We start from the raw sequence: 21,868 nt of genomic DNA, 5'->3' as shown, positions 1-21,868 counted from the left end.
AATTTGTTTGCTATAATATTTCATTTGATACAACCAAAATATTTCATGTCTCTCCTCTTCCCATGGTACTTTCTCTATAACAGCACATATTTAAAGGTAAATCTTGTCTGCTGTTTGTTTCTTGAGAAAATTGATATTCTTTCTTTTTCCCCAAAATATGGAATTAAACCTCAAATATAATATCAATAAACAATTGGTTATTGTTTTTGGTAGTCATTGATTTGATTTATGAAAGCTTAATTAAAGTGATATTATATCTATTTACCAAAAAAAAGAGAGATTAGATCGAAAGGCTGTGATTATGACAAAGGGTCTTAATATTTCTTTTAAAGATTTTATTCCTAATTAATTTGCTATAATTTCATTTTTATTTTACATTAATGGTTGTGATATTGATACCGATGCATGCTTGTAATTGAAGCTGTAAGAGATTTGAAGTTAATGGTGTATAAAAATCATATGCAAGTTACAAAGATTCGTAAAAACCTAACGTTTTACAATTGGTAATTTAATTAAACCTAACAATCGTTTTACAAAGTATCGTAAAAACCCAAAGCTCAGCTGATTCTCTCTTTCTTTTCCGTTTTTCCCCCAAATCTCCTCTCCTCTCCTCTCCATCTCTGTAAACCCAGAAAGAAGGCTGTGTGGGTTTCACTGTTGTTGAAGTAAAAATGGATGATCCTTCAAAAACCCTGTATGGCTGCCCTTTCACACTGGTCTAGATCACCTAAAATCCTTTGTTTTCTCCCAAGTTTTTTAGCCATGGAAATGGAGACGCTCATCGCCAATTAATATACAAAAGTTTCTTTCAAAGCAACGTGGAAAAGAATTTAGATTTATTCGCAGTCTCTGATGATGGTGGCTGCATTGTCTCGTCCACCAACTCCTTCACATTCCTCCGTTGAAGAACCGCAACAAGAAACAAATACCCATCAAAGAGAAAACCCAACAGTTGGAACAGCTAAAAGGTCTCCTCTCAAAGACAATGGCTCAACTGTTACGAGAAAACCCAGAGTTAGACAAGTTTCTTCGAGGTATTTGTCTCCGTCTCCTTCCACATCTTCTTCAGCAGCAGCAGCAGCAGCAGCCAAAACGCCGGCGAGATTTCCTTCGCCGCTTAACTCTCGTTCCACTAATACGATGTCGATGGGTAGCAAAACGGCCACGAGATTTCATTCTCCGCTTGTTTCTCGTTCAACAAACGCTAGTTCTACTTCAACGACTTCGTCTTTGCTTCACAAACGGTCTCAATCCGTCGACCGGAGGCGGCCGGGGAGTCAATTGTCGCAAGGAAATAATGTTAATGGCACCGCGGAAATGTCAGCTGCTACCAAGATGTTGATTACTTCAACGAGAAGTTTGTCGGTTTCTTTTCAAGGGGAAGCCTATTCGCTTCCGATCAGTAAGACAAAGGCTCCAGTGGGTTCTACTTTGATAAGGAAAGTGACTCCTGAGAGACGTCGAGCTACTCCGCTGAGAGATCACGGGGAGAACTCGAAGCCGGCGGATCAGCAACTCTGGCCCGGGAGAACACGTCAAATGACTCCGGGTTCCGGTTCAGCTTCGAATCCGTTGCATAGGAGTTTGGTTTGTGGCAGTGAAAGGAAGGTTTTCGGATCTGGGGCAGTGTTAGCTAAGTCATTGCAACAATCGGTGATGCTTGATGAGAGTGTTAGGAGGGTTTCCTTTGATGGTGGTAGTAGATTGAGTTTGGATTTGGGAAGTTCCGAGTTAATAAAAGAAGCCAATAAGCAAAACCCAGATTCCAATTCTTTAAATGAGGCTCATTGTGAACTTGCTGCATCTGATACAGATAGTATATCTTCTGGGAGCACCAATTCTGGAACCGGCAGAAGTGGGAATTTGAAAGGGAAGAATGGACTCAGTAATATTGCCGTGTCTGCAAGGTTTTGGCAGGAAACTAATAGCCGGTTAAGGTGGTTGCAGGACCCGGGTTCACCATTGTCTTCAAGCCCGGGTTCTAGAATTGGTTCTCCAGCTAAGTTTAGTCAATCAAGAAGGATTTCTTGTGATGGTGCAGTGGCTTCTCCTATGAGACGTAGTATAGGACCTGCTTCTCCTAGTAAGCTTTGGACATCTTCGAGTTCGTCTCCATCAAGAGGGCTAAGTCCTGGTCGGGTTAGAAATGCAGTTGGTAGTAAAGAGATGAGTGGTACTGCTGTTAACACCCCTTCGATCCTTAGCTTTTCTGTTGATATTCGGAGAGGAAAGAAGGGAGAGGATCGAATTGTTGATGCTCACATGTTGAGGCTTTTTTATAATGGTTATTTGCAATGGAGATTTGCAAATTCAAGGGCAGATGCTACTTTCATCACGCTGAAACTGAGTGCTGAGGTATAATTACCCTCCCTTTCCATCTCATCATTTTTGAATATCTATTTGATGAATGCTTTAATTTTTTTCACCAATATTAGTTTGGCAAATAAGATTGCCTATGGTACCCCTTAAATGGCAACTTAGTTCTTGCATTATGATATCCCTTGGAGAGTATCATGTACTTAGTCCAATATGTTATTATATAATATTTTTTGGGTGCTATATTGTTGAATTCATGCACCAGTTGCATTTCATTTAGTTATTCGTTTCTGGCTGCATGAATTACCCATAGTTCCTAAGAAAGTGTATCATTTCTAGTTGTCCTTTTTATATTTGCTAAGAGACTAGATTTAGTGACAGAAGAGGGTCTTAAGGCAATATATTGTCATGCTTTCGAAGAGTAAAAATCTCCCATGTCTTTTTTTTCAAGGGTTGTCATTCTCGTTTTCATAGCATCCTCCCACCTCTTATTTGCTTATGCCTCAATCATGTTTTCTGGTACGAGTATTGTGTGAAGATTGGTTAGGAATTTTTTATGATTTTGGGATAGGTTCTGATAGGACAAGAAGAGATATAGTGGATGTTTCGTGCAAGCAATGGGTAGGTCATTAGTGTTTGGGTTTTCATTTTCTAGCTCTATATTTGGTGTGGTATTGCCATTCAGTTTAGAAGAGATGGAATCTGTTTTTTTTAGTTATTATTATTGCTTAGTTAACAGTTCGTGGCAATAAAAGGGAAATTCAAGGATAGTCAAGAGAGTGTTTGCTTAGTTAACGTGTACGGACCTATTATTGAATAGGAAAAGGAGGCCTTTTTTGAGGAATTGCTCAATTTCTTAGGCGATGTGGGATGTCCGTTACGTGTGGGTGGCGATTTTAATTCGTATTTATCAAGAGGAGAAAATTGGTAAATCGCAGAATATGCATTCGTTGAGAGTTTTTAGGGAGTTTGTCTTTCAGGCTAAGTTGGTGGACTTACCGTTGGCGGGTGGCAGCTTCATGTGGAACAACAGTAGGGATGACCCTTCGTTTGTTAGATTGGATAGATTTCTAGTGAACGCAGATTTTATGGCGATGTTTTCAGATATTGCTCAGGTCCTACTTCCAAAGTCATTATCGGACCATAATGCAGTGGTGTTGGAGAGGAGTGAGGCTGATTGGGGTCTGAAACCTTTTAAAATGTTCAATATCTTATGGATGAGGCAGGTTTCCAAGAGATGTTGGAGTTGAAGATTAAGGAGGTGAAGAAGGAAAAAAGAAAAGGAATTGAAAATATGTTAAAAGAATTGAAGAAAGCAATAAAAAGTTGGTCCTCTAATAATCATTTGAAGCTGCCGAATTTGATTGTGAGCCTGGAAAAATCAATTTCTGAAATGGAGGCAGCAATGCAGCAGGTGTCTGCTCTGGTATCGACGGAGTCAATTGCGAGAGCCAAGAAGGAGTTGTGGTCATTGTACAAAAAAGAGGAACATATTTGGTTTCAGAAATCTCGAGCGAAGTGGATTCAAGACGGCAATCAAAATTCAAGATATTTCCACCAGTGTGCATCAAATAGGGGAAGAGTTAATGCCCTGAAGGTCTTGGAAGTGAATGGTATGGTCGTTTCGAACTCGGGTGAGATAAAAATTAGCGTTTTTGTGTTTTTCAAGAAAGCTTACAATTTGAAGCCAACTTTGGAGGTGGTGGAGTTTGATTTGTCATTCAATAATTTAACCAAGAATCAATGTTCATTGTTGGAAAGGAAGTTTTCAGAGGAGGAAGTTTGGGAGTAGGCCTGTAAATGAACTGAATGTTCAGCGAACCGTTCATGAACCGTGCGGCGGGAAGTTCGTTTATGTTCGTTTATTTATTAAATGAACGAACATAAACAAGATTTTGCGTTCGTTTAATTAAATGAACGAACATAAACAAAGGGCTCGTTCGTTCATTTACGTTCGTGAACGTTCGATTATATGTTCGTTCATTTATGTTCATTTATGTTCGAACAGAGGGCAAGTTGAATATGTTACGAAGGTTATTGAAGTTGTTTGGATTTCAAGAAGATTGTTTTGTTGAACAAATTAACTTTAAGACTTAATTATGTTCATATAGCTTATTTATGATTCATGTATGTTTTTGTCGTATTCGAACAAATTAACTCTAAAGTTGCAGGTTATATTAATGAATTTTAAGTTGTTATTCTTGTTGTTTACTTTTTTTTACATTCGTTTGTAGTGTTCGAATAAGTTTTTTTTTGTGTTGTTCGTTTATTGAGTTCGTTTATTGTTTTCGTTTATTTATTAAATGAACGAACATGAACAAGCTATATTCCTTAATGAACGAACATTAACAAAAAAAATTTGTTCGTTTATGTTCGTGTTCGTTTATGTTCGTTTATTTATTAAATTAACGAACATGAACATACATCCGTTCGTGTGCGTTCGGTTCGTTTACATGCCTATTTGGGAGGCTATTAATTCGTCAGATAGCAATAAGGCGTCGAGTCTTGATGGTTTGAACATGGGGTTCTTTAAAAGATTTTGGTCGTCACTAAAGGAAGATATTCTGAAGTTTTTTGAAGATTTTTACTCGGGGAAGAAGCTGCGAAATGGTGTGAACCATTAGTTTATTACGCTGGTTCTGAAGAAGTCTAATCCGGTTGGAATTGAGGATTATAGGCCAATTAGCTTGGTAGGAGGGATGTATAAGATCTTGTCGGAAGTGCTATAAAAAAGGTTAAGGGTGTGCTTAGATTCGTTAATCGGTCCCAGGGAGGCAGATTTGCGATTGCTCCTTTATAGCGAATGAAGGCATCAATTATTAGAGGAGGAAAGGAATGAGAGGTATTGCTTTCAAAGTGGATTTCAGAAAAGCTTATGATTCAGTTGATTGGCTGTTTTGATGAAGATTTTTCGGACAGAAATGACGTTCTTGGATCTTCGAGTGCATATCCACAACAACTATTTAAGTCCTTGTTAATGGATCTCCGACATAAAGTTTCAATATATCAAGGGGATTACGTCAAGGATGTTCTTTATCGCCGATGTTATTTAACTTAATGGGAGAGTTGCTTAATCCTTTACTGTCAAAGGCGATTGAGTTCGGATTGTTTAATGGATTTCAGATTGGTTGCGAAAGTAATTCGTTTTTGTTATCTCATTTGCAATTTACTGATGTCTTACTAATTTTTTGTGGTGTATCAAAAGGGCAATTGAAGAATGTTAAGAGAGTTTTGGTTGTTTTTGAGATGTGCACTGAGTTACAGTTAAATCTCTCGAAAAGCAAGATTTTTGGGATTAATTTGGAGGTCTCGATTGTCAATGATTGGGCCAAGTCTATTGGGTGTTTGGCTGATGTTTTTCCGACGGAGTATTTCGGGCTTCCTCTTGGGTCTAGGTTGAATTCGACAGTGTTATGGGAGTCGATTATCCATAAAATTTATCAGAAGTTGGCTGGATGGAAAGCTTCGACGCTTTCCCTTGCTGGAAGGGTTGTGCTGGTGAAATTTGTCCTTTTATCTCTTCTGATTTGTTATATGTCTTTGTTCAAATTGCCTTCTGGCATTAATAGAACGTTGAATTCAGTTATGACAAACTTTTTATGGGGGGAGCACAACTTAGAGAAGTAGAGTTCATTGGGTTAATTGGTCGAAAGTCTGTAAACAAAGAGAGTATGGGGTGTTGGGGATTACTGATTTAAAGCTTATGAATAAAGCTTTATTAGGTAAATGGGTTTGGAAATTTGGAAGCGAGAAAGAATCCTGGTGGAAAAGGATGGTGTGCTCCAAGTACAAATTGGATAGAAGAGAGATATGGTTGGATAAAAAATATGTCCGCCCATTCTTCTTGGCTTTGGAAATGAGTTTTCAATAACTTCTGGTCAGATGACACTTTTAGCCAAGGGTTACGCAATCATTTGGTGATGCAAGTTGGGAAAGGGAATTCGTTTCTATATTTTGTTTGGATGGATGGCTTTGCAGCCTTCCTCTGAGGATGAAATTTCCTAGGCTCTTTGCACTCTCGGTTAACAAGGATGGAGTTATAGCAGATTTTGGGTCGCTGATTAATGAAAGATGGGTGTGGGACATCCAGATGAGGAGGAATTTGTTAGATTGGGAAGTGGATCAATGGATTGGATTATTATCGTTATTGGATAAAGTTAGTGTTGGTGTGGGTGATGATGATTGTTGTGTTTGGAGAGGGAATGGGGAAGGAGTATACTAAGTTAAATCGTGTATTAAAGTAGCTACAAGTTTTTCGGATCCGGATTTGCTCTGGTTGAAGTTTGTTTGAGCTGATTTTGCTCCTCCTAAAGTTGAAGTTTTTTTATGGTAGATTTTTTACCAGAAGATGGCAGTTAAGTTTGCCTTAATTAGGCGGGGCGTAAGCGGTGTTGACGATCCTTTGTGCCCATTGTGTGGTTTGGAAGTTGAGTCTGTTTGTCATTTATTCTTCTCTTGTAGATCAGTTTGGGGTTTGTGGGTGCGGTTCTTGAGGATGTGGAATGTATGTTCAGCCTTGCCCAATAGTCCCAAGGAATTCATATTCTATTGGGCTGATTTAATTTCGAAATCTGAGATTTGGAAATTTATTACGGGTGTTGTAATGTGGTCCGTTTGGAAATGTAGGAATCAAATGGTATTTGAAAATGGAAGTTTGGATCAAATCTATATGTTTTTTTCTGGCTAGATATAGGGTGGCTGCTTGGTTCTTGGCAAAGAAGTTCGGGTTTCCTGTTGCACTTGATTTTCATGTAGGTGACCTAATGTTGGCCGATATGCACAATGGTTCGTTGAAGAGATCTCCTCCATTGACAGGTTGGTGTCCACCCCCTTCGGGGTGGTTTAAAGTAAATGTGGACGGGGCAGTGGGCTATGATTGGAGGTGCAGTGGTATCGGTGGGTTGCTTAGGGATGCTGAAGGTAAGCAGATGGGGTCTTTCTCGGTTGCGTCTGGACCTGGTCCTCCGGTCCTTGCTGAACTCGAAGCAATTCAAGCTGAGTTGAAGATGTTTTTAGACTCGAAGTGGAAAGATAAGGGGCGTCTCATTTTGGAGAGTGATTCTTTGGTAGCTGTGAGTTGGATTAATAACCCTGAAGATAGTCATGTTGTGTTTAGCATTCTGGTTAAGGAATTAGCTAAGAGTGTGTTGGATTCTAATGTGATGTTAAGGTTTGTTAAGAGAAGTATTAATTGAGAAGCTGATGGTTTAGCTAAGGCGGGTATTGGGTAATGTAGGCTGTGTTTTTGTTGTTTTTGGTCTTTGTTTGGTGTGTAAGTTATCCTTTGAGGGGAGAGGTGTTGGTTTATGAGAAAGGTTGTAATCTGGGGGGTTTACCTAGGTTGTACTCTATGTTTCTATTAATAAAACGTGGGCACTCTTTTTCTCCTTCCAATGTCCGTCAAGATACCTTGTAGCTTAACGGTTATGAAGGGGTTTTTTAACAAGGCCTTTTTCTTATAAGAAAAAAAGAAACAATTTTTGGTGAGTGTACAATAACACGAATATGAGATTGTACTTGTACCTGGCGAGAGATTGATACCTTCTTCCTGGAATAAAGCTGTATTTTCCTCTCTTGATTTCCTTCATCTTCCATCATTTCAACAGACTTAGCTGACTTGTTTAGTGGAGTAGTAGGCTCAGGTTCAGGGAATGGTGGTTCGCAAAGGATTGGTGTAGACTATAAAGAGGTAGACTTAGAAAGATAATTAGGATCAAGAACTGTCAGTGTCATCCTCATTCAAAGTCTCCCCTGAAGATGAGCAGAATGAAAAAAAAGAATCATTTTCGACAAAAACGACATCAGTTGAGACAATTTTTTTGAGAAGGTGGGTGATAGCATTTATAACCTTTTGAGTAGAGGAATACCCAACAAAGATTATTAGATGGGTAGCAGATCTGATTTTCCTCTAAGGTGAGAATGAATATGAACAAAGGCAATACACCTAAAAAATACAAGGGATAAGATTATTAGAGGCTGAGAAGTTGGGGAAAAAACCCTATGAGAACATCAGTCGAACATGCTTATGAAACAATTAGGTTCAAGTGACTTCTAGGAGATGATTTTTTTTCCGTTTGGCTACACCATTTTGCTCTGAGGTTGTAACACAAGAAGATTCATGAATAATTCTTGCTTTCTGAAAAATTGTTAAAAGAATTGGTAAAAGTAATCTTTTGCATCGGTTTTGAAAGTTTTAAATTCTATTATGGCAAGATTCATGTGGGGAGGGTCGGGTGAGAGGAAAAAGTTGCATTGGGTGAAGTTGTCTTCTGTATGTTTGCCTAAGAGTTGTGGAGGGTTGGGGATACCTAATCTGTAGTTGGTGAATAAAGCTTTATTAGGCAAATGGGTCTGGAAATTTTTGACTGAAAAAGATTCAGGATGGAAACATTTGATTTGTTGTAAATATAATGTGGATTGTAATGAAATTTTATTGAAGGAGGTCCCAACCCAAGCTTCTTGGTTGTGGAAGAATGTTGCCCAAAGTTGGATGAAAAAGGATGTGATGGGTGAGGCTACTCGGAATAAGTTGGTTTTGAAAGTTGGGGATGGAAAATCTATTACATTTTGGCATGACGTGTGGATTGATAGGGTGTCACTAAAGGAAAGGTTTCCAAGAATGTTTGCTTTATATGTTAATAAAGAGGGGAAAATTTCAGATTATGGCTCTTTCTGCTCTTCATCTTGGATATGGGATATCAAATGGAGGAGGAATTCAGAGGATTGGGAAGTTGATGTGGATTGAATTTATAAATTTATTGGATTCTGTGAAATTTGACCAAGAGTAGAGTTGATTGCTTATTACGGAAAGGATGTGGTGATGGGGTCTTTACGGTGAGGTCCTGTTTGAAGGGATGGTCCGAGATATTGGGGATTGAACAAAATTGGAATTGGATGGTTTGGAGTGGCCTTGTTCCTCCGAGGGTGGAATCTTTCCTTTGGCAGGTTATGATTAAAAAGCTGGATGTGAAGTGAGTTAGTGAAAAGGAAAATTCCAGGTATAGAGGATACGCTTTGCCCGCTATGCGGGTTGTTTCCTGAATCGGTATCGCATTTATTTTTTACCTGTAATATTTCTTGGGAGTTGTGGTGTGGGTTTTTGCGGTTTTGGAATCTTCAATCCTCTTTACATTTTGAACCTGATGTTTTTCTGCAAGATTGGTGGGGGTTGGTTGGGAATTCTGAAATTTGGAAGTTGTTTCTGGTGCTGTTTGTGGTTTATCTGGAAGTATAGGAACAAGTTAGTGTTTGAGGGAGGGTCATTGGACCGGATTAATCTTTTCTTCCTTGCAAGATATAGGTTGGTGGCCTGGTTCTCGGCAAAACATAAAGAATTTTTGGGGTTGTTTGACTGTCTTATGGGGGATCCTTCTATTGCAGATAGGTGTGGTAGACAGGGGAGCAAGGTGTTATATCGGTTTAGGTGGGTTCCGCCTCCTGCAGGCTTTTTAAAATTGAATGTGGATGGTGCTGTCACTGATGATTGGCTGAAAGGGGGCATTGGAGGGATTATTAAAGATTCAGGGGGTTATTTGTTGGCTTCATTCTCTGAGGCAGTTAGTCAGGGGCCTCCTACAGCTGCTGAATTGTTGGCAATTAAAAGGGGTTTGAATCTCTTTTTTTATTCTCAATGGAGTGGTACAGGAAGACTGATTGTTGAATGTGATGATAAGGCATATTTTCAGAGGGGCTAATTGGGAGGCGGATAAGTTGACAAAAGAGGGTATTGGATGAGTGGGGCTGTGTGTAGGCATTTTGTGTTAGATTTGGGGGGTTTTGTATTGTTTGATTTCTAGTGGAAGTAAGGCTCTGGTGTTACCTAAGATGTATTGTTATGATTGTTCAATAAAATTATGAGACACTCTTTTCCTCCTTCCAATGCTCGACGAAACTTTCATATTTCGTTGAGTATGAAGGGGGGTTTTAATGATGTCTCCCTATTCTATAAAAAAAAAAACGAAATCTCTTCATTTTGGTACCAAAGTAAGTGTTAACCATATTATAGAAGTTAAGAAAGACTTTGCTCACATCAGATTTATGTTTGAGGAGATAGATACATCTGACACGAATACAATCATCTATAAAAGAAACAAGCTATGGAGCAGCAAAAACATTGACAACAGTTGCTGGCCTCCAAATGTCACTATGTATAAGACTAAAAGAACAAGAGTTATTTTATTACTAAGAGGAAATGAAGCCCGTTTGTGTTTTGGCTATTTCACAATCAGTACCATGAAAAGAATCAAGAGCAAAACTGCTCAATAAAGAAGGAAACATAAACTGGATTATCCTAAAAGACTGATGACCTAAACAGCGATGATGAAGCCAGATTTTATCCTTATGAGATTGGGTAGACTCGGAAACAAATGATGTAGATGTAGGAATATCACCACCTGATAAACTGCCGAATAAACATAGTTAGGACTTTAATGTAATTTGACGGTTAATATTTTTTATCAACCATTTGGTGCAATTATCAGTTTAGTATAAAAATAGAAAATAATAATCGTGAGTTGAGGTTTAACATGATTTCTAACAAGTATCTCCAATGTTTCCTTCTTTTGTATCAGAAAAATCTGTGGAATGCAAGGGTAACAACATCAGAACTGCGGCATTCTGTCACCCTCAAGAGAATTAAGTTGCTATTGCTGAGGCAAAAGTTGAACTTGACTTCCATCCTGAAAAGACAAGTAAGTTTCACAACTTCAAGTTTCTCAAAGGATTGAACTAAACCCCTGTAGACTTCTTCAAACAAATGTATTTATCGTATCATGCATGTATTTCATTTTTGTATCAATGGATTTACCAAAGTAGGACTTGACCTTATAATGAATAACTTTTAATAAGTCTCTTGCAATGGTCAAAGTGGGCTGCCTGGCCTTTAATATTTTGAAATCTGCTTAGGAGCAGTTACAATTCCATTACACCATGAAATGAGTCGGTACTCAATATTTTTACTGATTAATACACATAAAACATGGCAAAAAAAAAAGATGAAGAAAATTCCATATATTATTCTCGTCTTCCGTAGAGAACTGGTCACTGTTGGATTTATATTTAAATTTCGTGCACCTTCTGGTTTTGGAGGAAGTCAGAAAGCAAAAAAGAAACCTAGTCAAGAAGAGGAATCCTTTTACTGTTATATTTCATTCCCAAAACGTAAACGGCTGGTGGTGGTTCGATAATATGACTTGTCCTTAGATCTTCTGTTGCCCTTCCTCACTCCGTGCAAGTTAGAACAGGCCTAATCCTTCCCAATCTCCATTACAAGATGCTGGCTTTTATAGCATGAATTGTCGCCATGACATAAATTTATAATTGGTGAATGTAGATAGCTCATTTAGAAGTGTGGGCCCTTCTCGAAAGAGATCACTCTAGCTCCTTGCTAGGAGCAACTGAAGCTTTAAAGGCTAGTACTCTTCGACTTCCAATTGTTGGAAAAGCCACAGTAAGTTTCTTCCTCTTTTTCCTTCTACTTTTCAATGTGCAATGTGTTAATGATTCAGTTAGTGACTATCAGTGTGGTTTAAAATTTTGCTCTTGTTTTGTCTTTCTGTTCTCTTATAATAGGTTGATATCCAAAATCTGAAGGATGCTGTCAGTTCAGCAATTGAGATGATGCAGGCAATGGCATCTTCAGTATTCTCACTATCATCCAAGGTAAAATTCATTAATTCAATTTTCTGGACATTAGCCTTCCAAAATAAAAACCATTAAGTTATTTTATGTGGTATTTGTTTCTAATCCTTGAGTTCTTTACAAGCCAGTTGTAACTTGTGAAGTCGTGGTCAGAGGCTCAGAGCTCTATAGTTAGCTCTTAATTGACAATTAGATAAAATTTGATTACAGCTGCGGAAAATGGAAAGCTCTCTGAAATGAGAGATTAAAGCACTCAACCATAAATAATAGCCGTGAAACTAGATAGACAGTGGAAGTATATATGTTACCATCCGTAGTGGGCCTTAAAAGCAGAGATGCGATATTCCAATTCGGTTGCTTTCTGTTATGGGAAAGAGAACTGCTCACTGAAAGATAATGCTGAAAGAAGGAAAGTTGATAGAAAAATCCTTTGCGGCTGATTGGATTCTTTGCCTTGCTTTTCCTATATAAAAATCGGATCAGACGTTTTTGTCAACAGGAACTACAATTATTCATTATCAAGAGATAGTAATCTCCATCTAGAAATATATTCCTTGTGTTTGGCCTGAACTTGCATTTGAAAAGGGCAAATCTACCTAATTATCTTTTGTCCCGTGCAGGTGGAGGAAATGAATTCTTTGGTAGCAGAACTTGTTAGCTTGGCTGCAAAGGAAAAGGTTTTGCTTGAACGATGTAAAGAGTTTTTGTCCACAATAGCATCCATTCAGGTCGAAAATGGTGTTTTGTTTTATGTTCCAGTCTTTTTTCTGCTTTCATCTGCTCATGCGGCTCATTATGAATATTTTCAACAGGTTAAGGACTGTAGCTTAAGGTCGCGTATAGTACAAGTAAACCGCATTTCCACAACCAGCAACCTGACCACGCATGTGTAGAACTAATCTTTTTTGACAACTCACCTAAACGCTAACATTACACCCGAGCTCATGTTTCTTACAATAGGCGGAGGCAGCACCGGACAAAATCACAGCAGACTGAATACATCTTAGGTTTGTCTTCTCATTTTAGCAGTTTTAGAACCAGTTGTCTTATGATCAAGTGGCCTTTCCCTTAAGCTGATTTCTGTATACAAGAACTCGCCGATTTTTTTGGTCTTCTTCTTTTATTAGGTAAAAAGAAGCATGTATGTATAAATATGTAAGTTCATCCGATAATTGATTATCATGTATTTCGTAGTATGATCTTCTTTCCCCATTTCTCTTTTATTCATTGAACTGCATCCCCACGTTGATGTTGTGTTGATAGTGTAATCAGGAACACAAATCATGTTTCCTCTTCGAATCGAATAAGCCTTATTGATTGAACCACTGTGTCCGGGAATTTCTTTTTGGTCATTTGGGGTGAGATTCTCAATGCTTGAAACATATTGAATGTTGGGACAAATTTTGTTTCCCAAAACTGTTAATGGAGATGGAAATGGATAAATTGTGTTTTCTATTTAAGATAAATCGAGAAGGAAACTTGAAAACCATAAGGAGCATTGAAGCGTCATCTTGAGTAAACAACATGAGGGATGGATCCACCATTTTCATTTCAGTTTCGTCAAGACCATTTAAGAAAGCATAAAAGTGATGGGATCCGAGACCATTGCTTTTTAACTTTTTCTTTGGCTTCATCACTGCAGACGGCAAAATGAGATACCAAAGACACCTATAAAAGTACAAACTCAAGGATGTGGTCCGAAAGCCTTCCACTACTTTTGTTGGGTCGAATTTTAGTTGCTATACTCAGATTTGGGGTTTAATCTCTCTACTTTTTTTTTTAATTCGGCATAATTTAATCCCTTTAATTAATAATGTCACTAGTTAGTCCAAATAGGTAATACTGTTTATTATTTTGATTAAGACGTAGACGTAAAATTTTCTCAGAAACATTGCTTCCATCTTAATTTGACATATGCTAAGTAGTGGGTTTGTCCAATAGGTGTCAAGTGTCATGGACCACTCGTATTTATCTCACAATGATACATATACAAACCCATGTTTACTCTTAGTTAGGGTCACCCTTTTTCTCGTTTATATATCTATTATCTCATTTTTTTTGTGTATTCCAATGAGTCTTTCATGGTTCTCGTATGAAATCATTTGTGATTTGATTTAAAAAAATTACGTGCTCTTGTCACTCTCTAAACATTTATTATAAGGAGACCTCAAACAACCGGCATGATCAAGGATAATCTTGAACATCCACCAATAAGGTCCACATCCCATGATGTCTTGCCTCACGGCTTGGTGGAACCTAATACCATGCCCACGAATAAATATTGCTTCTCATGTGCCAGAAGCCAAAGACATTACTTGATAGTGTACTACCACTTAGTAGGATCACTGGTAGGTCAATACTCGGTCGCCCCACGCATGGACACCCAACATCATCCTCATGTCACGAGGCATATTCTAGTGCACTGTTCCAGCTTCGACACACCTGCTCATCCAAGAGTTGTTCATCCGTCTATCGCTCGTCTCATCTAACGGTCATCTACGTTGGTACCATCTCATGATCTCAAAAGCATTATTTTGTGGGTGGAAGATCAAATGAGGCCTAATGAAAACTAGAATTTAATTCCGTAACTCAACAGCACGGATCGTCTGTTAACTTTGAGCCATACTCGAGGAGACATCGTACCATCCACTAGGTGGTGTATCACCTATCCCATGGCTCGAGGTATCATACTTTGCTGTCATAGCGGCATCAAGGCATACCAATGTCAAGCCATGACACCACGCCTTTAATTATCAACATGACTAATATGTAGCAAAGGTTGTACTTTCCCAGTTAAAATATAAGCAACATGCAATGAATGACTGCCTGCTCTGTGTGTGTATTCGTGATGCATCCCTCAACTTCCATTATACAGTAACCATTTGTTCCTTACAGCACCGTTTGGTTCATGACTATATATGACTTTCATTTTTGCTAAATCAACATGAAACTAGTTTTTGAATTTAGTAGCAGCCCGGAAAAACCCACCAAAAAGCAACCTACTATGTTTCCCTTGCATTTCTACTTTAAGAAACTGAATGTCTTCTATTTCTGGATGGTGTTGATTTCGCTTCTTCAGGATTGGCCGAGCCGAGACTCTTCGACGAATCCGAACCACTGTTTTCACCTTTGCTTGACCGTATCTTTGAAAATATCTCTTGGACTTGAATAAACTTTTCACTCTACTAATGGTGGCTTTGTCGACGCTATTTCTGTTATCACCACCGTTTCTTTCACTCCTTCCTATACCGCTGCCCATCCTCAAGGCGGCTATTTCCCCTTTCAGGGCCTTGAGTTCCTCGGCTGTGGCCACTGCATCCCAATCTTCCTCCGGGTTGGTTGCTGCTGACCTTGAGCTCCTTTGAGATCCGATGTTTAGATCCTTCAGGCCTCTAGGTAAGTCGGGAGTACTGCTTCCTGATGAAGCAGTAGCCCTCACTTGCTCGAAAAAGAGGACCTGCACAACTACACGCATCGGGAGCCTCTCGTTTTGCACGGCGTGCATACATACATCAACTGATAGTTTCTTGCAGTCCATTAACTTGCATATTCTTTTCCTCTCACTCTTGCTGATCCCTGGGTGTTTCTGCCTTGAAGCCGAGTAGAGCTAAACGTGTGTTCGAGTATAATGTAATTACGATTTGATGAACATCCAGAGAATAGACTTCGGCAAGATTCTCACCTTGAGATACATGTCAATGGCTCGGTAAATCCCATCGTGAGCGGGCCGAGAGATGCAAGACACCGTTTCAGCAAGGTCTACAAACTTTGACAAGGGTAAATTAGGATCCTTTGCGATTTCAGCAAGGTATGCATCTATCAATTTTGCCACCATCAACTTGGAAGCATCGGTTAAAATTCCAGGTCTTAGTATTTCCTGGACCTCATTTTCTTCCGACTCGAGATCAGCATTTTGATCTTGCATCAGAAACTCTTTCACTATTTTCTGTACCATATCAACATCATAAATTACATCTTCCCCTTCACCTGCTCGTATTAAAAGATCGTTTACAGAAGCCTCCTCCAATTGCTGTCCTATTCGCCTCACCAGTTGTTCCTGAGCCATTTCTCCCGAGTCAGCAACGATGGCTGCTTTCAATAACTTCAGCAAGAAACCGCAAGATACACTTCCTTTCTCTACAGGCAACAACCAGACAATTGTGTCAACTGTCGATCTATACTTAACGCCATCCCCTGAATGGATCCCACCCTTACTGAAGCCAGGCAACCTTCTGTAAGAATAAGCTTTCAAAGCTTCTCCGATCACTTCATGAGACAGTATTCCTTTTTGTTTAATATTCATTATGACACGCTTATACAGATCTATTTCAAGTTCACACAAATCCTCGACCCACCAGTCTTTTGGCACAGGTCGGCTTCTGAAACCATTAGAGTTTGGATCGTTCCCGTTTTCCTCTGGGAGCTTCCTCCGGTTATAAGTGTAGGACCAATCGACCTTGGAAACACCAATGCAAGCCTTGGTAGCTATCGCATCGATGCAAAGACTGACCACCTTCAAGTCCTCAGAAAATGGTAACATAGATTTCGTGGCCTGAAGAACAATGATTGAATCCTTCCAGGTGTGGAAGAAGCTTGAGTTGAGGAAGACATCGATCTTGTAAATTTGGTTCCCTTCTTCAATAGTCTCATACATTCCTAGGTACTCAGCTGCACATCGAGCAGCGACAACATTGTAAGGATTAAGGGTGACAGTCATGCCGTAACAAAACTTGGCACATATCTCGAAGGCAACTGGACCTCCGGGAATGTCGAAAATCCGAACATCATTGTTTTCCTGATTTCCACTTGCAACCAACTTTTGCAAGTACGCACTTTTTGACAGAAGAGGGAACTGCATGTATATTCATAAAGGTATAAGTTCAGATTTCATGCAAGGAATACTGTAATACATTCCAGCAAGGACGTTATGTTCAAAGACGATGCTTGACCATATATGGAAATTTACGTAAACCGGAAGAAAATGCAGACCTTGTGCAGATAAAACTTGACATCCCCTACAATGACAGTTACGTCGGTTGCCAACTCGCTTGCCACATACCTGGCACGAAGATATAAGTTTAAAAGCATCAGAACCTCAAAAAATGCACACAGGCCAGACAGACAAAATTATATACACATGTATATAAACTCTACTATGGATTTTCACGTTTATAATACTCAAAAGTATTTAGCTTCGGGTTGTACCCAACACAGTGACCTACACCAGAAATCAAACACCGGTCCGTGGTATATTTATCTAATTAAGAAAAAGCGATTTACATTCGCAATAAGCAGCAAAACGAATACATGTGATGCCTGTGGTGCTCTGATGTATAGGCTACAAGGTTACGATTTACGAGATGTATTTAACTTATAGATGATATAAATAAACCGAGAGCCGTAAAACATGATACAAATACTTGAAGAAAGTAGTACAAAATTGACACCAATACATTACCACATCAGAGAAGAGTACATGAAGAAATAGAATTCAGATTTCATCACGGCAAGATTAGAATCCAAAGAAGGGGCAATCACATCTAATTTTAATCAGATGTTGTTATGATTAATTTAATTTTGAACCTCATACGGCATTCCTGAGTATGTTATTGCTTTAACAAATTCAGGGTCGAATACATCACAGTATCCGATGAGAAAGAACATGATTATAAAGAACCAAAAGTGGAAGATTAACCGTATCTTCATAACCAAAAGTTAAACCACCTATTGTTGGATATCAAGGATCGTGAATTTGAATTCATAACCCATTTGCGTGACGCACAATCAGATTTAGTATAACCCGAATTTGCTGAAGGCCAGAAAGTATAACATAAACACAAGGAACCATAGAGGATTTAACTGAAAAAGGGATCAGAGGTCAAAACCAAAGAAGAATAGCCGGATTTTCAAGGATATCCACCACTTAGGATAGAAAACACTTGAATGATGAGATGAGAGGGTGCATTTAAAAAAATTCTAAGCAGCTAAGTATGGTAGCACAAAGAGGAGCATAACAAACCAATGGCCAACAAAAGCTGTGAATCACATCAAACGCTCTGCAGCATACCGATAAACAGTCATCTAGAAAAGGACGAAAAATTCAGTATAGTCCCAAGAAGACTCCTAGTTTAAGCATAATAGACAAAGAGGCTAAGTTACCCCAATTGTTGGATATCCGAGTATGCGGTTGAAATGAACAACAATAATTGACTGAGGCAAAAGATTATCACTCAATGGTCTTATGCAAGAGTTAATGGATTGAACAACATAGTGGACATAGTTTTTTTTTTTTGGGGGGGGGGGGAGACAAATGATAGATTGCAAAAAGGGTCCAAGAGATCTCACCTCACATTGTTCCCATCGCTCTGAAAGGTATCTGGCTTTGATCCAAGCTTCATAAACTTCATATTGACAAACAATAGAACCCTTTCCCTCTCTAAAACCTCAAAAACAATATTCTTATACGCTCAGCTACTCGCATAAACAATGAAACATAACATCGACTCGAGGAAAAACTTACCAGAAGTAGTAACCAATGCCCCAACTGTGGGGACCAAGCTTTCCAAATTCAATCAGTTTTCGTGAGTCTATAGACTAAAGGCCGACCCAGAGGAAGGAACGGGATATATGCTAAGGAGGAGTATGACCGAATCTTGACAACGATCTGAATAAGAGAGCAAAACAGATAACTGGAGAAGGGTGGTGGGACTTTGAGTAATAATTTAACAAAGGTTCTCTTGAATGGCAAGAGAGCCAAGGAAGAGGTTGTTTCCTTTGCTAACGGCAAGCCCACCGAGTCCGGGCGCACTCGGTCAACTCAGGAGACATAAACAACACTCTTTACACTAAAACAATTCCCAAAACCACAGATTATCACAAGCACCAATCTGCTTCACCTCCACTCCCCCCCCCACTATTTATTTATTTCACACTGTTTACTATGTTCCTTTGTTTCCCCCTTATATATATATAAGAGATTCATATCACCAGGACCCTTTAAGGCCCCTTAAAGCTTCAAGTTCCAACTTTGACATATACTGATCAAATATAATAAATAAGTATGTATATTTCTTTTACCGTTGAAGGCTGAAATCCTGCAATGGAAAATAGCATATTGGTATCAGTTAAAGAAACCACCAAAACGGTAGACAACAAGCATCTACCTTTATTATTATAATAATTCTTCCAGAGTATGGGAATCTATGAAAAAGGATAACAAAAATTATAAAACGTATTATAGTAATGAACCATCAAATATCAACATCCAACAACAACAATAAATATCTATTCACAATTTGGAACTGAAATCTGAGGAATCTACATCTGCCAGAATAAATCACGGAAATCTAATTAAACAACTCCAAATTCCAACACTCCATATCAGATTACTTATATTTTCTGTAAAAATAAATAAATCACAAACACCTCACCACCGCCACAAGAATGGGAAATTACCGAGGAATTTACCCAAACATTGCAAGGAACTTGTGTCAAATGCAGGAAGTAATGAAATTTACACACGAAACCCAAAAACTACAAAAAGAACAGAATTCAAACAAGATTCGGTTTTTGAAGAAAAGGCCAAGATGTTGGCAAAATTACTCACGAACCGAAAAAAACTTTTGATGCTTTGGGCAATTTCTCTTTATCAATATGGGTGAAGAAAGTAGCTTGGTTTCTACTGGGTTTTTTGGGGGAAAGAGCAAAGCATTAACACACTCAACATGTAATCTCAGTAAAGCAGGCCAAAAGGCTGACACTTGGCGTTCTTGTTGGCTTCCATTCAAATCAGATGAATTTTTCCGACCAAAATCAAAAAAGAAGGCAGCATGGCTCGATATAAAATTGGAGTAACAACATTTTCATATTCCCCAGTTGAACACTTCCTATCAAAGTAAAAACTTTGGACATGTATCTGTATGAAAATCCCACACATATTGCTGACTGTATCACACTGCATATAATACATATAAACCCTAGAGCTAGATCTTCTCATATATTAAAAAAAAAATGGGTTTTTAAGGCTTTCTTAACATACACTTGATTCCTTGTCTTCTTTTTCAATTTAACCAATCTTCATGGGCAGAATTTTTTACCAAAAGTCATCCTGCGGTTGGGGGATTCCGATGAGATCTGCCTAATTTTGAACATAAAAGGGTTAATTCAACCAGGCATCTTCAAACTATCTTTCTAATTTTAAATTAGTCTTTAAATTTTACAGTTGTTTGATTAAAGTTAGTATTATATCAATTAGATCACTTCATTGATCTAAAGACAACTTGGGCACTAAATATCTTATCGGATCTGATATGATGATGCATATTTAGAACACATGCATAGTTATTGTACGAAGAGTTTGGACATGACACAATTAAAAAAAATGTCTATTTTTTAACATGTCTTATATAATGATGGTAATTTGATTTAAATTGAATGAGGTTTGATAGGATATGATCTTATTGAATTAATTAGACTGGACTCAAATTAGGTCGAATTTTATGAAGGGTGAGATCGAGTCGAATTTGGATTTAGGATATAAAAATCTGACCTGATCCGACACAAGAAAATGATATAATTTTTTATATATTTAAAGATAGTTATTATAATACTTTTCTCCAATTAGGTCCCTATTTTGTCAAATAAAAATAATTTTTTATATATTTATGTTGGATCGAGGATGCGAGTTTTATCACCGAATTTAAGTTGAGTTTTAGGACGGATGAGATCTCCCCCAACTCAGGTCAAGTCAAATTAAAGTAGATGAGGTATGGTTCTTAAATAGAGTGGTGTTGATCAAAAACCTGATCTAATCTGACTTTTAACCGTTCCTAGCTCAAGTTCTAATTATCTAAGTAATAAATATAAAATTATTTAAAATTTGATTTTATATGTTAAAAATATACTTTAATTCAAATTTGAATTAATGTATCTCATCAAAATTAACAATTAAATTAAAAAGAATTTAATAAATATATATTAATGCTTTGAACATGAATTATCTCGAAGGGAATAAAATTGTGTAGCATAAAACCATATGCTAGCGCCTAGCGGTGGAAAAGGAGGTCCCAATCTGTCTACTTTGACCCTCCGCATGCTTTTACAAGTTTATTTGATCTGTTTTCCCGCATTTGCCAAACTTAAGTTTGACCCAAATCAATCCCAAAAGATTTTTTATTGGACCAGAGGATTAATGCAAGTCAATTATGGGCTGAAAATCTTATTAATTGACCTTAGTAATTATTATAAAATCTTATTAATTGACCTTAGTAATTATTATTCTTTCAAATTTTAGATTCGAGCATCTATATTTGTAAAATGTATATACATTATCTATAATTAATAAATATTTTGAACAGATATTATCTTTTAATCATCCTAAACTATTTGAATAAAAGGATATTATTGGGGGGGGGGGGAATACATAACATAAACATTAAGATCTAAACTACGGCTAATACAGCTCATTAATTAGTGTACGTTAAGGGAAAACAAAATAATAATAATAATAGTAAAAGAGCTTACTTGGTCGGCGACTAACGCAAATGCACATAACATGCACGTCTTAAAAGATTTAATTTTTTTTAATCATGCCAACCAGTTGATCACCCTTATTTGTTTTTGTTTCCATGCATCATGCCATACGTCACATGCATAGATTCATCCATCATGTCATACGTCACATGCATAGATCCATCCATCATGCCATACGTTACATGCATAGATCCATCCATCATGACTTGTTTATATTTTAAAAACTATACTATATTTGTTTGATTAATTATTGAGTACGACGCCAAAAAAAAAAAGTCATTTTGTTTTGTTCTAGTTTAGTCGCATTTAAACTATCTTCTCGTTTTCCCTTTTAGTTGTTTTTTCAAGATTTAATGTGGAACTGAAAATTTAAGTGAAAATA

General features: G+C 37.9%; 2 protein-coding genes across 2 annotated transcripts; one reads left to right on the top strand and one right to left on the bottom strand.

The window, feature by feature from the left end:
- Positions 1–585: 585 nt before the first annotated feature.
- On the top strand, positions 586–13,137 carry LOC120120604 (QWRF motif-containing protein 2-like). Its single transcript, XM_039140204.1, has 6 exons — positions 586–2,355; positions 10,887–11,006; positions 11,648–11,764; positions 11,887–11,976; positions 12,576–12,683; positions 12,768–13,137. The coding sequence occupies exons 1-6, from the start codon at positions 853–855 to the stop codon at positions 12,846–12,848; spliced, it is 2,019 nt and encodes a 672-aa protein (XP_038996135.1). The 5' UTR covers positions 586–852; the 3' UTR covers positions 12,849–13,137.
- Positions 13,138–14,652: 1,515 nt separating this feature from the next.
- LOC120120601 (BTB/POZ domain-containing protein NPY2-like) lies at positions 14,653–19,496 on the bottom strand. Its single transcript, XM_039140202.1, has 7 exons — positions 19,411–19,496; positions 19,033–19,049; positions 18,476–18,619; positions 18,301–18,391; positions 16,945–17,014; positions 15,638–16,807; positions 14,653–15,541 (listed from the first exon to the last, which is right to left on the bottom strand). The coding sequence occupies exons 4-7, from the start codon at positions 18,360–18,362 to the stop codon at positions 14,906–14,908; spliced, it is 1,938 nt and encodes a 645-aa protein (XP_038996133.1). The 5' UTR covers positions 18,363–18,391; positions 18,476–18,619; positions 19,033–19,049; positions 19,411–19,496; the 3' UTR covers positions 14,653–14,905.
- Positions 19,497–21,868: the final 2,372 nt, after the last annotated feature.

This window comes from Hibiscus syriacus, unplaced genomic scaffold (assembly GCF_006381635.1).
Source record: "Hibiscus syriacus cultivar Baekdansim isolate YM2019G1 unplaced genomic scaffold, ASM638163v2 tig00110342_pilon, whole genome shotgun sequence".
NCBI classification, from domain to species: domain Eukaryota; kingdom Viridiplantae; phylum Streptophyta; class Magnoliopsida; order Malvales; family Malvaceae; genus Hibiscus; species Hibiscus syriacus.
This window is presented reverse-complemented; position numbering and strand designations above follow the sequence as displayed.

Excerpts from the sequence above, each read along its gene's own strand:
- LOC120120604 (XM_039140204.1), top strand. The coding sequence starts at position 853 with ATGATGGTGGCTGCATTGTCTCGTCCACCAACTCCTTCACATTCCTCC. Across the intron at positions 11,765-11,886 it reads CAATTGTTGGAAAAGCCACA|GTTGATATCCAAAATCTGAA; the intron begins GTAAGTTTCTTC and ends CTCTTATAATAG. Across the intron at positions 11,977-12,575 it reads TATTCTCACTATCATCCAAG|GTGGAGGAAATGAATTCTTT; the intron begins GTAAAATTCATT and ends TGTCCCGTGCAG.
- LOC120120601 (XM_039140202.1), bottom strand. The coding sequence starts at position 18,362 with ATGAAGTTTATGAAGCTTGGATCAAAGCCAGATACCTTTCAGAGCGAT. Across the intron at positions 17,015-18,300 it reads AGCGATGGGAACAATGTGAG|GTATGTGGCAAGCGAGTTGG; the intron begins GTGAGATCTCTT and ends TCTTCGTGCCAG. Across the intron at positions 16,808-16,944 it reads TCAAGTTTTATCTGCACAAG|TTCCCTCTTCTGTCAAAAAG; the intron begins GTCTGCATTTTC and ends ATATACATGCAG.